The sequence below is a fragment of the Podarcis melisellensis genome (genome assembly GCF_964234715.1).
Source record: "Podarcis melisellensis genome assembly, chromosome: 2".
Classification (NCBI taxonomy): domain Eukaryota; kingdom Metazoa; phylum Chordata; class Lepidosauria; order Squamata; family Lacertidae; genus Podarcis; species Podarcis melisellensis.
This window is the reverse complement of record NC_138529.1, coordinates 89916267-89933100: the sequence shown is the minus strand read 5'-3', so window position 1 is coordinate 89933100 and position 16834 is coordinate 89916267. Positions and strand designations below refer to the sequence as shown.

Genomic DNA, 16834 nt, shown 5'->3' with positions numbered 1-16834 from the left:
TGACCTCAGCTCCTATGCAGGTTACTTAATGAAGGCAAATTTTGCTGCAAGTGCAAAACGCAACCGTGTTTACCTTTCACCAACATGCTTAACCTTTACCAGCATGCTAAGGCAAACGTATCTAACTACAGCTATTTTTGATCCTCTCTGTTGAGTGTTTCAGAGGGGGACCCAAGACTCAAGCAACACAAGCGGAGCTGAATACAAGAAATCTGGAAGCTGCGCTGCCAATCGGCTACAGTGGTACCTCGGGTTAAGTACTTAATTCGTTCCAGAGGTCCGTTCTTAACCTGAAACTGCTCTTAACCTGAAGCACCACTTTAGCTAATGGGACCTCCTGCTGCCGCTGCACTGCCGGAGCACGATTTCTGTTCTTATCCTGAAGCAAAGTTCTTAACCTGAAGCACTATTTCTGGGTTAGCGGTGTCTGTAACCTGAAGCGTATGTAACCTGAAGCGTATGTAACCCAAGATACCACTGTATATGCACAAGAAATTGCTTCATTCTTAGGTCTTAGATTTTTTTTCCCTTGTTGCTATTTGTGGTTTCAATCCTATTTTATTGTACCTGCCCTGGGTTCGCTTTTGAGGTGAAGGACAGGCAGACACACACATACACACCCTACACATTTCCCTGGCTTTTCTTCCCCTGCCCTGAATGCCGCATGAACTCAGTCAACCACTGGCGTGGCAGCCCCATTGCACGGCCAGAACACATTCCTTCCCCGTGCTGTGGTTTAGTCACACCAGCAGCATCTCCTTCACTCTCATTGCTAACCCCTCCTTCACCCCATTGACTTCAATGGAAACAAAAGTCCCTTGGCAGGATGCAGCAACCTCTGGGGGTTTTCATTAAAGGCAATGGAGTGAAGGATATGCAGGGTATGTGTAGCAGTGGACTTCCCTCGTGCATCTGGTGAAGAGCCTTTTGAATACAGGCTAAAGGCAAAGAGTTGCAAAGGGACAGAGGGAAAGACTGTGGTGGCCTGGTCTGGCAAAGTTTCACATGGGAATATGCCTTCTGTCAGATCAGACAGTTTGTCATTTAACTCGGTAGTGTATACTCAAGACTGGCGGTGGTTCTCCAGGGTCTCAGCTGAAGGTCTTTCCCATTGTCCTCTACTACAGGGCTGAGGGCCCTTGGGCCCTTCAGGCCTCTCTGTCTGCCCTCAGTGCTCTTCCCAGGCCACACCCGTGTCGCTCCAGGTGTTTTTGCCTTGCTGAAATGAACTCTGCCTCTTGCCTGTCTGAGCAGAACATAGAGAGAAACGTGTGAGTCTCTGTGGAAAGTAACCTACTGTATAAAGGTAACATTTACATGCATTGCTCTGTCCACTTTTGCTGCTGGCCATTGTCATGTGGCCCTCAGCAGGTCACTCAGAAAGGAATTTGGCCCTCAGGATGGAAGGTTTCTCCACCCCTGTGTTACACGTTATGAAACCCTCAGCTACTAGATTAAAGCTAAATGCAAACTTTTTATTCTTATTACAGGAGCCAAACAAACTAAGAACAGATGTAGCATGGCCTGCCTCTGTTCCTGCTGGAGAGCTGCCATAATCTCAGCCTCGGAGAGCCAGCCTCATTCAGTGAGAGGCAAAGGTTTCTGCTGCAGCGGACCCAGGGCCCTCCTGCTTGGCTTGCTGCTTATGGGAATGTTTGAGACAAAGCATGCCAAGGGAGAAGGATTCCTCCTGCTGCAGTTTACAGGTGTCCTTGCCTCCACCCAGGGTCACTCCCTCCAGTATGAGTAAGTTAAACGTGCATCAAAGTCAGGTGCAGCCAGCTTGATCTGCCTTCACTGCAGCTGCTTGCACACCAGACTTTTAAAGCACCTGACTTCCCCTGAAAAATCATGGGACCTGGAGTTTACCCTGACACACAGAGGGAACGCTGCAGTTCCCAGCACCCTTAACAAACTACAGTTCCCAGGATTCTTGGGGATGGGAGTCATGCACTTTAAATGTATGTTTGCATGTTACATCTCTGAATCTGCATCATAAAATTGGTAATAAATGGCTACTTCTCTCTCTCTCTCTCACACACACAAACAAATTTGTGCAAGCAGCCCACTGAGACAGGTATTTATTTATTATTTATTAAATTTGTACACTGCCCTTCATCTGCAGATGTTGGGGCAGTTCACAACATAAAAGCGAAATGGAGGGGGGCATGAGCCCTGCCACTGCTATCCCACGGCATCTGCTGCCTGGGGCAACTGACTCACTTTGGCTAATGGCAGGGCCGGCCGGCCAGCCCCACCCACAGCTCCTGGCAGTTTCAGCTTGCCTGTGGGGACGCAGAAGCAGGGTGACTCAGACCAGGTCTGCAGTAAGGAGAGGGCAGTTAACTTGTTTGTGCCCACCACATTCTAAGAAACAAGAGCCACACACTTAACCTAACAAGGACTTTGGCCCTCAAACTTCTTCATTCTCACGGCAAGCCTGAGAGGTAAATCATTACGAGCTTTATTTTCCTCTTTAAAGGGGAAATTGCGAGATGAAGCAGTGCAGCTCAGCTTCTATGTATGTTGACTCAGAAGTAAGTTCCACGAAGTTAAGGGGGACTTTTTCAACAGCAAAGGTGTACAGGGTTATGGATTTCTTTCATCTGACTTGATAGCGGCCCTAAGTGACCAGTCAGGGTCCCAGCTATACTGCCCCTTGAAGCATTCATTTCATTTAATGGCATCTATAACAGTAAGCTTGTGGAGGGTTTGGTTTGGGGGATTCTCAGGTCAATTCTGTACTGAATGATACTTGCTCTCAGGCAGTAGACACTAGACAAGCAGAAGGAAGGACTTTACTTTCTGGAGCCATCTGCACCACCATCTTAATATAAGCTCCTTTGGGATTATCAATAATGTAGCTGAATTTTCCTAAACCGAATTCAACCCTTATGTTTCTATAAAGGTGGGATTCCTCTGGGAGAAGGGCCTTTCCACAGCAGCACTATCTGCACGTTTCTTGAAGGCTTGAAAAAATTCACCAGGAACAAATGGATGTTTGTCTTAAATTTTGCACCTAAAGCACACTGTAGGACCTCTCAACACATTGTTGCTTCTGCCTTTCTTCATAGAGCCCATCAAGAAAAAGTATAAGCTAGTCCTGTATCAACTTTGCATTTATACAGTGGTACCTCGGGTTACATACGCTTCAGGTTACAGACTCTGCTAACCCAGAAATAGTACCTCGGGTTAAGAACTTTGCTTCAGGATGAGAACAGAAATCGTGCTCCGGCGACATGGCAGCAGCAGGAGGCCCCATTAGCTAGAGTGGTGCTTCAGGTTAAGAACGGAGCTCTGGAACTAATTAAGTTCTTAACCAGAGGTAGCACTGTATTGGGCGAAGTGGTGGAGGCACATGTCAAAAAATGGTATCTCAAATGAGAGAGGACTTTGCTGTTGCTCATTGTTATAAATGCTATTAAACAGAATTAGTCATTCAACGGGAGGTGCAAGCAGCTCGCCATTTGGCCACTTAGTACCAAATTAAATGGGATGGAGGAGATCCATAATAGGCTTTCTTATCTCTTTACTGTAAAAAGCAGCCATAGGGTACACAAATTCAGGTCCGGCCTGTGCTGCTTGGTTACAATGATTTAGCCCTTCCCTTTTATGCTATTTAACCTGATGGAAATAACACACACCCCACTGCAACTACAATTCGCTCTGTTAGGGGAAATATTTAGTGTATCTTTAAGTACCTGTAACCTGGGCGGATCAGAGACTTTGTGTTCCTGAAGATCACACCGGCTCAAGAGAAAACCTCATTATTAAGATTTGAGTCACGGCACAACCCTGGAAAATGTTCCTAATGCCAAGACTCAATCCTGGGATCTATATGAAGCAACGTCAAACATGGGCAGAGCCCAGCTGGCCCACGAGTGGCACCACACACAAACACATATATTTGGGGTCAATGGGGAAAGCATAGCTACCAAGCAGATGTGAGCCTTGGACCTTTCTTAGAACTAAAATGCATACATTCTCTCTCTCTATCTGAACCAGGGCCCATTGCACTGCCCAGCCCGGCTGTTCCTTATTTTGTGCAAGTTTCACCTTGCAGCGCTAAATGGAGCCAAGGCAGGAAAGTGCAGGGCTGGGCTTCCCAACCTGCGCCAGGACTCTCCAGGGCGCAGCCCTAAGATAGGCTTTTCGTACCGGGGTCTCGGGCTCGGGGGAAGGTCCCGATCAAGGAAGTTTTTGAGCATGTGCGAAGTGCCTTGTGGATCGGCGCTCAGCCACCCCACTAGGGGACATCTGATCCCTTGCCCCTCTCCTCCGCCGCCTCCTCGCCCCATCATGTGCGGGGATAGCCTGGCTTCCCTCACCCGCCTCCTTCTCCTCTCTGCGCGCGCACCCAAGCCGCCAGCAGGAGAGGAGCCAGGCCGGGTGGGGAGAGAGAGAGAGGGATCACCCTATCACGTTTTGTCGGCGGCGGCGGCGGCTTCGCCTGCTTGTGTGGCCGGGAGCGGCGAGGGCGGGGGCCCGGGGAGAGGCTGAAGCGTTGTCCAACACGTGAGGCTCATGTGATGGAGGGGAAGGCAGGTCTGTCCCTCCCTCCGGTAGCAGCCAGACGTGCCCGGAGTCACAGGGTAGAACACGTAGCTCCAGTCCACCCACTCGCTCACATTTAACCCAGCCTGCAGCCTTCCAATTACTCCTCAGCTCGCCAGCTCCCGCGCGACCCGGTGCAGACGCCCAGCGCTGCCAAGTGGAAGGAGGACATGAGCAACTAAGAGCAGCAGCCGACGCCGCTAGCTGATCTCCTGCGCTCTTCCGGCGCCGCTTCTTTTGTGGGTGCCAGGCGCGCACCGTTTGCCGGAGGTGGCGCGTCCCGGCTCAGTCACTGGATCCGCGTTGACACGAAGCAGTGCGCCTGCCAGCCAGCTAACTAGCTTGCCAGCCTCCACCTTACTTCCAGGACAGAACTTGGGTTGTGGGGGGAAAAAAAGAAATCAAGCCGGTTTAAATGGAAAGGATCCCCAGCGCTCAGCCTCCTCCTCCTCCACCACCACCTTGCCTGGGCAAGCTGGCAGCTCTGGAGGGCAGCGAAATGGCAGGGTAAGTGCCGCTACGGAAGGGTATCCCGGGCAGATTTGTTGATAAATGTTTCAAGGCTGCCATCATCAAACGCGCCGACCCGGGATTTTAAGTCCCATGGAAGGCAACGCGGTTTGCTGGCGAGCAGACGTGCCGGGGCTTGCGCTGCGATTCGCTTTCCGAGCCCATCCGGCCGGTCTGGGTCCGCATTAGCAGCCTCCGAATTCCGCCCCACATGGGCACCTACGGGCTTCAGTAGGTTCTGGGGCTGCGTGTGGAGGGGGAGATGGTTGTCCCCTTGGTTATGAGTGATATAACGTTTTTTTGTCCTCTGCAGGTTGGATTTCGCTCATATTTATCAAGTTTACAAGCCCAGAAGAGGGTTAAAAAGGGGTGACGACAGCAAGGTAAATACAAGCATTTTTCTTCCCTTTTCCTTTTTTGTTTGTTGGCATCTTTGGTTTATGCCCACTTTTGAGATGGTTTAATGCACAGTTTGGGTTCAAATATAAGGAAGTTGTCCTGTGAAATATATATGAAGGAGCTTGGTGGGTTTCTTTTACAAAAAAAAAACACCACCACCCAGGTGTGCACAAACGTGTTTTGTTTTGTTTTTTGGAAGAAATATACTTTTGAAGGGTGGGACGACACTGTTAAGAAGATTTTCTTTTTAAGGAAAAACAGTTTTAGTAGATAAAATTTACTTCCTTGTCATAACCTAAAATAATCCATTAGTTGTAGCTGTATAAAATACTTTTCTGGGCATGATCAAAAATGCATAAGTTTTCTGATATGAACTCTGTGATATTTGGAGGATTTTGCTTCTGCCTTAAGGAAATGTTTCTCCTCCCCCCCCCCCTTTATGGCTGCGCAGCTTTATGTTTTAGAGCCCCTGAGAAAAGGTTGTCTCCATAGCGCTTAAGAATCACTTTTCATTCGGAGTGATGCAATTGTTTTTCTCCCCTTTTGACTTCCAGGAGACCTATAAGCTGCCCCACAGACTGATAGAGAAGAAAAGACGTGATAGGATTAATGAATGCATCGCCCAGCTGAAAGATCTCTTACCAGAACATCTCAAACTTACAGTAAGTGAAAATCTGGCCACTGCCCAAAATCATCTTCCTTTTGGGGAGCATGTTGGGTTTAATGGATCTTTGTGCAGGTAAAAGTGCCACCTAGAGGTTTTCTGGAGTGCTGCAGATTTAACTGGAGAGGGTTGCATTTCAGGGTTTGGATTGCCACTTCGAGTCTCCTGGTTTTGTTTCCAATGAGATCAGTTTCTCAAGAACTTGCATGCACGGACTGGACCAGATGACACATTGAAATAAACAGGGATTAGATAGAAGATTTTTTTCTGGACTGTACTGGATAGCTTTTAATGTGGATTTGCTAGTGACCCCTTTCCATATTGTTATGTTTTTGCTTTGGATCCCATGGTTTCAGATAGTTGAATTCCTTTTAGGCTAGCCTTCCCCAACCTGGTGCCCATCTAGAAGCTATTGCGCTCCAACTCCCATCACCCCTGACCATTGGTCATACTGGCTGGGGCTCGTGAGAGTTGGAATCCAGCAACATTTGGAGGGCACCAGTTTGGGGAAGGCTGGTTGAGACCACAGCTCCAAGCAACCCGTTCTGTGGTATTAAGGACTGCATTGTTATTTTTTTTTAAAGTGACAGGCAGATTGTCTAAATTATTATTCAGGGTTGTTTGGGAAATCAGTGTTGCCTGCTTCAACTATTTGCTTTGCCCGATTTTGTCACAGCAAAAGAAAAACCTTATGTTGGAATTCCTTGTTTTACAACTGAGGTGCCAGCAGGGCAGATACATAAAATTTGTGTTTATTATGCAGACACAGTTTTTTTTTTTTTGGTGGGGGGACACAAAATGGCCATAGCCTTTTTTAAAGATAATAATTTTTAGCTTATATAATACATAGCTGTCAGTCAGAATAAAAATGAGTGTCACATTATACTTAGACCCATTCACGTCCTTATCAAGCTCCCCACCCTAAACTGCCCAATCAGTTATTGGTCTTGTGTTTAGGCTCCTTTCCCCCCCTTTCCAGCCATCCTCTAATGAACCATTTTTCTCCCTTCCCAGACATTAGGACACTTGGAAAAGGCGGTGGTTCTTGAACTTACCTTGAAGCACGTGAAAGCACTAACCAGTCTCATTGAACAACAACAGCAGCAGATCATTGCCCTCCAAAAAGGTCTACATGCTGGTGAGTACTCTGTGACTGTGCTGTTGTTACCCTGACCAGGAAAGCTCCTGAAGACTGCGATGACTCTATTCCTCACACTTTTTATACTCTTGCTAACGTCTTCCAAACCCTCTTCAGCTAATCGTGCATGCATCAGAGCAGTCCTGTGGATTTCAGTGGAACTGCTCCGGGGGAAGAGAGCTCTAATTCTTCCTTGTGCTATCGAAAGTATATAAAACTTGTCCCTATCTTTTGCCCTTTTCATTCAAAACTAGCTCTTTATTTGAAATTCGATCAGGTTGTTGTTGTTTTTTTAAAAAAAGTTCCGTTGCCAACTGCTGTATCACCTTCATGTCAGGAGGTGGATTTCTGGCAGGGTCAGTTTTTCCCAACATGGTGTTCCAGCAACCTAGAAGCCTGGAATAGCTTTTGCACCTCTGAGTGATCCCTCCCCAACTTCATTCAGAGCCCTCTTCTCCTGCAAGGTGTCATTCTGTGCCTTCTGCTGCCCTTTAACTTCCCCCTAACCAAGTCTTTGCTTCTTCTCCGATAAGCTCTGTCTTCTCCTCCTTTACACTTTTTGCCCCATTTCTATATAGCTTAAAACAGGCATAGGCAAACTCAGCTCCCCAGATGTTTCGGGACTACAACTCCCATCATCCCTAGCTAACAGGACCAGTGGTCAGGGATGATGGGAATTGTAGTCCCAAAAAACATCCGGAGGGCCGAGTTTGCCTATGCCTGGCTTACAATGTAAAAGCCACACCTCCCTCTGCAAAGTCACAAGGTAGCCCTCTGTGGTTGTTGCATCCAGAGTTGCTTACCATGCAAATTACCACTGACTGATATGTGGACAGTTTCTATGTCAGGGATGTGTTGCCTGTGGCCTTCCAGATGTTGGAGAATTTCAGCTTCCATCATTCCTGGCCACGGTGATAAGACCCCAAACAAGGTTTGGGTGATAAGACCCCAAACAAGGTCTTGTAGGGCCACAGGCTCCAAATCTTGGCTCTGTGCCATTGTGAGCTACCACCAGGAATGGCCAAGCAAGGACCAAACATGTCACTGTGTGTTGGGGGCAGGTCTATGCAGCAAACGGCTCTGGACATTGCAGCTGTAGTGCAGAACGCTACAAAGGGCGAGTGTCATGGGTCTTACTATATCAACTTGTTTGCAGTTAAGTTGACCTGCCCTTGCTGAAGTCTGTAGTGGCTTGGGCACTTCAGGGGCTGTAACATACACTGAAGCTGACCGAAACCTCAAGCGGTTTATTTTCATTCCACGGTTCACCCAACACACTGGAGTCTTGCATGATAAGAACTCGTTTTCTTCCTGTTATGTTTGTTTGCTGTGCTTCAAAGGCTCCTGTTAGACCAACAGAGACATTCCAACACAGTGGAAGTCTTCCTATCTACTTGAGAGAAGTCTGAATTTCACCCTTGCAGGTTCAAACAGCTACTCAGCTGAAATAAGGTGTCTTTCTCCAGTACTGATCCCAAAATAGGTGGCTTTACAAAGTCTCAGGTTACTACCCTTTCCATGCTGGCCAGAGGGAGTTAGCAGTGCTGAACAGAAGTGCATCTTGCTTTTGAGTAAACATGCATGAACTTGTGCTGTATGGTTATAATAATGACTGGTTTACCTTTTCGTTTAACTTTTCTGATATATTCAGGTTTTTTTTTAAATCTTTTCCCCTTCTGCTGGTGTTTCCTCAGATGAGCTGCCCCCAAGGAGCCTTGACTCCAGCCAGGAGGTGTTTCGGTCCGGTTTCCAAATGTGTGCCAAAGAAGTGCTGCAGTACGTGGCCAAACACGAGAACAGCAAGGAGCTGAAATCCTCCCAGCTCATTGGCCACCTGCACAGAATGGCCTCCGAGGTTCTTCAGGGTGGAGCCGGCAGAAAGCCTGGTGATGTTGCCCCTAAACTTACGGAACTGAAGGAGAAGTCTGGCGCTCTGACCAAAGCTGCCGAGGCTCATGGGAAAAACTGTGTGCCTGTGATTCAGAGGACTTTCGCCCACTCTAGCGGAGAGCAGAGTGGCAGCGACACAGACACAGACAGTGGATATGGGGGAGAGCTGGAGAAAAGCGACTCCAAATCCGACCAGCAATATTTTAAAAAGGACGCTGAACTCAAATATGCTGTCCAGGAGAGAATCAGCTCTATCAAACAAGAGACTGAGGACCCGCCAGCCAAAAGAACCAGGATGGAAATGTTGGAGGACGAAGATCATTTTGGCAGCGATGTTCTCGGCTCTCCAAGCAGTTTCTTGGGCCCTCACCCTCACCAGCCTCCTCTGTGCCTGCCTTTCTATTTGATTCCACCCTCAGCGACAGCCTACCTGCCTATGCTGGAGAAGTGCTGGTACCCGGCCTCTATGCCTCTCTTGTACCCAGGCCTCCCAGCCTCCACTGCAGCACTTTCGGGGTTAATGAACCCAGATAAGATTTCTTCTCCTTTACTAATGCCTCAGCAACTCCCTTCTCCAGGACCATCCCACTCCCCCATGGACTCTACTGCTCTGCTTCAAGCTTTGAAGCAGATGTCTCCTTTGAATTTGGAAACCAAAGACTAAACTTGGAGTGACTTTTCCTTGAGATTTTTCTCTCTCCCCCCCCCCCTTTTGCTGGATGAGTTTGTGATTATTTCAGGGTTCCCGGCTCTCTCTCACACACACCCTAAACTGGCTGAACTGAGAAGCACTGAGGGGAGTGGAGAGATCGTTGATCATTTATATGTAGAGAAGCTGAGTCATCCCTTGCTTTGACTGCCCAGAGAATTTAGGAAAGACCTCAGAGATGAACCCAAATTAGTTATGGGAAGGAGAGGGTTCTTGCTGCTTCTCCTCGCCCCTTAAATGTGTTGATGGGTTTTTGTTTGTTTGTTTTCTTTTCTGCCATCTGCAAAGAAAGACCTGAATTGGTTGGCTAGGATTATGTTTCAAAGCTGTGAATGAAACCTAAAAAAATTAGGTGGATTTAGACTCTTGTGAATATTACAAAAAAAGTGGTACTTCGCATGAGGACTTTGCTTAGTCAAAGAGCTGGATTCAAACAGAGAGGCTTCCCCTCTTCCTGCTGCTGCCAATATTCAAAACCTTTTAACTTAACACTCACAAACACACATTACATATATAGCAATTCAAGCATTGGGATCTGCCCTGCTTTTAGTAGTCATGGCTGGCAGAGCACAGTAAGCAATTCAGGGAGATTTTGAGACTGGATTCTCATCACATTTCTCCTGAATTGCATACATCATTTTCCTTTTAGATTCTGCCTGGAAATTTTGTTCAGATTGAGCTGTTGGATAGGGATGGTGACGGGAGAGAGAACATTCTTGAGGAGTGTTCTATGCCTCCTTGTATCTCACACTAGGCATTGCTTCTCATAACTGCTAGATAGGAATGTCTGGGACTTGTCCACAAGATGTGGACAGACAAACCATGCTGTGGCACAGTTCAGCTCTGGCAAAGAAAAAATAAAACCAGATCAGACTGGTACTTTTACAAGGGAGCTGCCTGCCACTAGCTGTTTTTACTATGGATCCTATTCTGTTGCAAGGATATCAGCAGCGTAATATTCTCTGAAGTCCATTCTCAGTTTGCCCCCCGTCCTTGAAGGCGACAAGATCTGGCTGTTATGTAAGGGAGTTTCATGCCCATAGCAGGGTCTGTAACTTTCTTCTTCCAGGTACCAATGTAAACAGAATATGGAATGTTACAGTTTCTAAGATGAAGGCCTTACTCAGATAGCCCTTGCCGTCTGTAGTAGCAGAACTGGCAATGCTAAGCACTTCCCTGAAACCTATAAGGTTTTTTGTTTCTTCATCCTGTTCCCCCACCCCCGAGCAATACCTAATTCACTGGGTGTGGAATATATGGCACTTTTGCACTAAAGCAAGAGGAAGGCTTGTGATCCTGGTCTAGGCTGGGCAGGTACAGGTGGAAAGGATCCAAAAGTGAAAATAACACACCCAACCAAATAAATTCCCCCCCTGCCCCCACTAGTTTGTATTAGAGCACATTTTAAATCAAAGAAACAGACAATGATAGTTGGAGGGATTCCCCTCCAGCATCTGCTGCCTGAAGCTACTCTCTTACGTTGCATCCTCCTAAGGCTGGACCTTGATGGTAGTTTAAGAACTGCAGGAAGTGGATGAGCAATGCTCTCTGCAAAAGAAAAGCAGGTCTCTTGCCCAGGTGGCAATGTCAGTGTTGGCCATGAGTGCTCTTGATGGAGACCACCAGATGTGCTGTTTTGGTGTGTCCTAACCCTAGTTCTACAGCCTCTGCCCCGCTCCCCTGGAACTGATTGTGTCTGGCATGGGCTGTGAAGTTTGCACAACTGGATTGCCATATTCACTGCTGGAGTGCCGCAGTGGAAGATGTTCCCTTTTCCCCCTGGGGACGCTTTCCTGTGCTCATAGTTGTGTGCTGCCGCACCAAACCAAATAGTGTGAGAAACCATCATCTAGATGGAGCAGATTCTGCACTGGTGAATACTCCCATTTGATTTCGGCTACTTAAAACAGTAATAATAATCCATGTCATATGGTGGTGTCATCTGAGTAGTTCTGAGACATTCATAGAGCTCTGTGGTCCTACGAATTCTCCTTACACTATTGCACCAACTGCTAGAATGCACTATGCTGAATTGCAGGTCGTATTTGACCATTTATTTTATTGTCTGTTTTCAAAAAAAGTTTTTTTTTGTACACAGTTGTTGCCTTTATTTGTAAAATCTGTTATAAATATAAATGTGTACATATAAATATATATTATATGGATATGTAAAAAAAATGTTTCAGAAGTCTATTATTTGTAAAACTACTTGAGTACAAAGAAAGTGGGAAATATGAATGTATTCCTGTTTTTCTTTTTATTGAGGAGAATGATCTATTCATCCTCTAGGGAGAGGTAGAGTGTTTATATTTTTGGAACCTTCCTGAACGTGGGGATATTGTAAATATTTTTATCAGAGTAAATGTTACGTAGTTGTTTTAAAAAAATACTAAATAAAATTCTTTTTCCTGTGGAACATGAGCACTGCTTCTCTTTGTGTTTGATGAATCCTTTGGTTGTCATAATAAAATACTGTCTGTGCCATCAACTGTATCCAGGTATGTATGTTATGCAATAGGGGTGGGGAACCTGCCCCCCCCCGGTGCTGTTGGACTACAACTTCCATCATGCTTGGCCATTGGATACACTGGCAGGGGATGATGGGAGCTGGAGTCCTGGAGGGCCACAGGTTCCCTATCCCTGTTGTACAGAAGCAGGCAACATGATAATGAATCCAAATTAAGGTTGGAATTTTGGGCCTGCTGAGACAGCAACTGCAAAGATGAGACATTAGGGTCCAAATGGTGGCACAGGGGAAATTGGGGCCAGCCCTACCATTGGGCAGAATGAGAGAACCACTTCAGGCAGCTGATTTGGGGTATCACAAAAGGGCAGCAAATCATTAGTTATTCCAGTTGATTACAATTGTTACATTTCACCGAGAGTGGGATTTTCTGTCTCAGGTGTCAAAAATAACTTGATTTGAGTTGAGGGAGGGAATGCTGCTTGCTTCTCTACTTAAGTCACCAAAATGCCTTTCCCTAACTGAAATTGCTCGTCTTCTCATTGTGCTTGGCCGAAGACTCAACTAGCTGCTGCTATTGTACCACCGCAGCCCTCAAGTAAGGGAGGTTATGCAAGGCGGCCCGCTTGAACTTTATTCTATGGTTGGTTGGTTTTTTGCTAAACAAGACTTAGAGAAAGCATTACTACTGGAGAAGACAGAAGTAGCCTTCTCTCTCTTACCCAATGCCAAATACCACTGCTTGCCAACTCCTTTGTTTGAAGGCGACCTCTAAACTGAAGGGTTGTCTGGTCTGAATCTGGTTTAAAGAGAAAGGGCAATAAGAAGGGAGACCATCAAGGGCTTTGGAAGTTGCCCACCAACAGTTGTCTAGCACTTGGACCAAGTAGGTGCACATGTCACCCGACTGCAGTCTTCCCCACAATGGTGGAATGTGTTTCTATTTAAATTGTATTAATTCTTTCTAAATTTGCATCCACACATATAAATTAGCCTATGCCGACTCGATGCACACCTGTGTCCTCTTTTGGTGATACGTTTATCCCCCTTTTTTGGCAAGGTGCAAGCAGCTACTGTCATTGGCTACCCTCTTTTAAGTTCTCTCAGTACGGACACCGTTCACTCAGATTATTTATTTAAGATATTTAGTGGGTAAGAAGGTTGTGGGAAATTAGCAAGTCTGAAATAATAATAATAATAATAATAATAATTAATATCATCAAACTAACAATTTACAGAGCAAGCCACCAATTAAGCTCCACATGAAATTCGGCAGAGAGAAAGAGTTCTTATCTCTTGAGGCAGGGAGTTCCAGAGCCTGGGGAAATAGTGGTAAAGGCCCTGATCCTATCTGCTACCACTTTTGTCCAATGCGGTGATGTAATAGCAGCACCTGCTGACTCCACTATAATAGGTGCTTGGGCTAATTATATATACATATATACAGAGAGAGAGAGAGATACACCCACAATTCCCTGGCCATATGGTGCTTTAAGTCAATATGAGTACCTAGAATTGGTCCCAGAGGCAAAGATGCCCAGCAGGGATGGGGAACCTGTGGCCCTGACAGTGGTGGACAGCAGCTACCATATTCCCTGATCATTAGCCATGCTGGTAGGAGCTGGCAGGAGATTGAGTGCAACAACAGCTGGGGATCTACAGGTACCTGATTACTGGCTTAGGATGAGGGGGTTCAGCCACCTTCCGTTCCCATTGCCAAGGGTCAGTTCATGACACTGCACCAGCCTAGGTTGGTGTCTTCACCCCTCCTTCTCCCACTCTCCCTGTCATATGGCTGTATCGATGGCGACTTCTACCTGCTCTCATTTCCAGTTGTCCAGCGAAATCAAAGAGTTGCGATCCCTTCTAACTTGCCCCTAATCAGACAGAGAGAGGATGGGAAAGATCATATGGAATAGCTTCAGACTTCGGCAACCTTTATGCCCAAATGGTAGAATTTTATAGTATAGCTTGAAAAAATGGTGACGTTTGCTGTTTATTTTATCATTGATTATATTTATTGCCCTCCCTGCCGCCCTAAGTTCTACGCATCTACACTGTGCTTCCTTGGCGGCCAGTCGATCTTCAGAGGTGCATCCATTACTCACGGCTGGTACACTGCCACACCGAACACACCGTGTCTCTTTCATGCATGGCACCATGCAAACTTCAGCATCACAACTCTAGTCCTTGCTGCTCCTTTGTAATTTATACCCTCATGTACTTGAAATAAATGAGAAATTTTATTTTATTTATTTGTTTATTTATTTAAACGCACTGTTGGGCTTGGCCTGAAGTAGATGCCTGGCACGTGTTCCTATTACCCAGGTCACCATGAGTTTTGCTGCATGCTGCAACACGCTGCCTGGGTGTAGCTGGTGCACACCTCTTTAAGTGGAGGGATCTTGCTGGTTGCACCAGATTAATCTTGGCTCCAAGGTCCCTGTGCTGTTTAATTCTTCCTGGAAAACACCAGGTCTGTCTGTTTGGCAATGTTCCTCTTAAAAGTTACAGTTTGAACAATAAACCCATTTCATAGGGTGATTTCCACCCCCATTCTTGCTTTCCGTAAATACGTTGCTATTTTCTGTTAAATTGTTCTTGAAATCACACTCCAGAGATGCCCAGTTTGTCAGCACTGCCATTTGCTGATGTTGGCCACCATCCAGAAGACAAGTTGTCATTCCTGGTGGTGTTTTTTGGCATGTTTCTTGAACAGCAACCCCCGCAACCCTGTGCCACATCATCAGCTTGCCTACAATTCCAGGGGGAAGTAGTTTGTGACACAACACATGCGATGGTTGGGGTACGTGCATGTGTGAAGAAGCAGTCAAAAGTCATGCTGATCATGCATGCAGCATTGGGTGGGCCTAACATAGCTATCTGGGGGTGAGACTAACTTTGTGCTTTCAGAGTTCTATAAATATCAAACTTTGCCGTTTCTAAAAACAACCCCCAAAACTTCAAAATTTGAAAATGCTTAGCTTCAAACCCATTTGAAATATTTCATGAAATTACACTTACAGTGGTACCTTGGGTTACAGACGCTTCAGGTTACAGACGCTTCAGGTTACAGACTCCGCTAACCCAGAAATATTACCTCGGGTTAAGAACTTTGCTTCAAGATGAGAACAGAAATCGTGCTCCGGCAGCACGGCGGCAGCAGGAGGCCCCATTAGCTGAAGTGGTGCTTCAGATTAAGAACAGTTTCAGGTTAAGTACGGACCTCCAGAACGAATTAAGTACTTAACCTGAGGTACCACTGTATCACACTTATCTGGAAGTAAGCCTTCCTGAAAAGAACAAAACCAAGTATTCATAGAATTGCAATATTAGTCTTGTTTCTCTGTTGAGCTTGCTCTGTCCAGAGCTGTTTTCACTTAATGCTGTTATAATAAACCTGTGAGACTGCCTGTGGAATTGGGACCACAGTTGATGATGTTGTTGCTACTACAATCACTCGTTCATCAGGAGCAGAATCTTATGCCTATGCACCTGAACATACATCTCATTGCAGTCTTTGGGACTTCTGAATAATTGTGCTTATGAGTGAACTAACATGCAATGTAACCCAGTACACATTTACCTGGGAGAAAGTCTCATTGATCAAGGTGGTAGAGTGGTGGTGGTGAACTTGTAGCCCGTCAGATGCTGTTGTACTGTCACTGGTCCCAGCCCAAATGGCCAATGGTAAAGTAGGGCTGCCATACATCCAGATATTACTGGGATTTCAATGGTGGAATTGCTGTATGGGGGGAATTTCTGAAAGGTGGCACTTTGTCCTGGATCTTAGGCAGCTCAGTCAAATAACCGTGGGCTCAACAATTTCAACTTGGGTGGTTTCCTATAAAAAGTTTTTAAAAAAAGAAACCTCAACATCTTTTGGTGCATCCTAGGAGTTGCAGTCCAGCAACATAGGTAAAGGCAAAGGGACCCCTGACCATTAGGTCCAGTCGTAGCAGACTCTGGGGTTGCGGCGCTCATCTTGCTTTATTGGCCGAGGGAGCCGGCGTACAGCTTCCGGGTCATGTGGCCAGCATGACTAAGCAGCTTCTGGTGAACCAGAGCAGTGCAAGGAAACGCTGTTTACCTTCCCACCGGAGCGGTACCTATTTATCTACTTGCACTTTGACGTGCTTTCAAACTGCTAGGTTGGCAGGAGCAGGGACCGAGCAATGGGAGCTCACCCCATCGCGGGGATTTGAACTGCCGACCTTCTGATCGGCAAGTCCAAGGCTCTACTGGGGGTCAAAAGTCCTGCCGTATAGGACTGCACTATTAATTAATTATACATGCAGGACAGGTGGCATGGGCAATCAGGCTTTGGGGCATTCTTACACCAAAGCAGGGCACACTTAGGTCTACACCATTGCATTTCCATGGTGCTGTTGCTATACTGCTGACTTCCTCATTCAGTAAAACTTGAGCTGGCCTGCACAACAAATCCCCCAGCAAGCTGAAGCAAGCTGCAAACTAGCTCTGCTTTACGGCAACTTAATCACCCCT

At 46.4% G+C, this 16834-nt stretch overlaps 1 protein-coding gene across 1 annotated transcript; it reads left to right on the top strand.

Annotated features, from left to right (window-relative positions):
* Positions 1-4565: 4565 nt before the first annotated feature.
* Positions 4566-12280, top strand: BHLHE40 (basic helix-loop-helix family member e40). Its single transcript, XM_081900673.1, has 5 exons — positions 4566-5061; positions 5378-5447; positions 6018-6125; positions 7142-7265; positions 8960-12280. Exons 1-5 carry the CDS (start codon positions 4970-4972, stop codon positions 9817-9819), a joined length of 1254 nt encoding a protein of 417 aa, XP_081756799.1. The 5' UTR covers positions 4566-4969; the 3' UTR covers positions 9820-12280.
* Positions 12281-16834: the final 4554 nt, after the last annotated feature.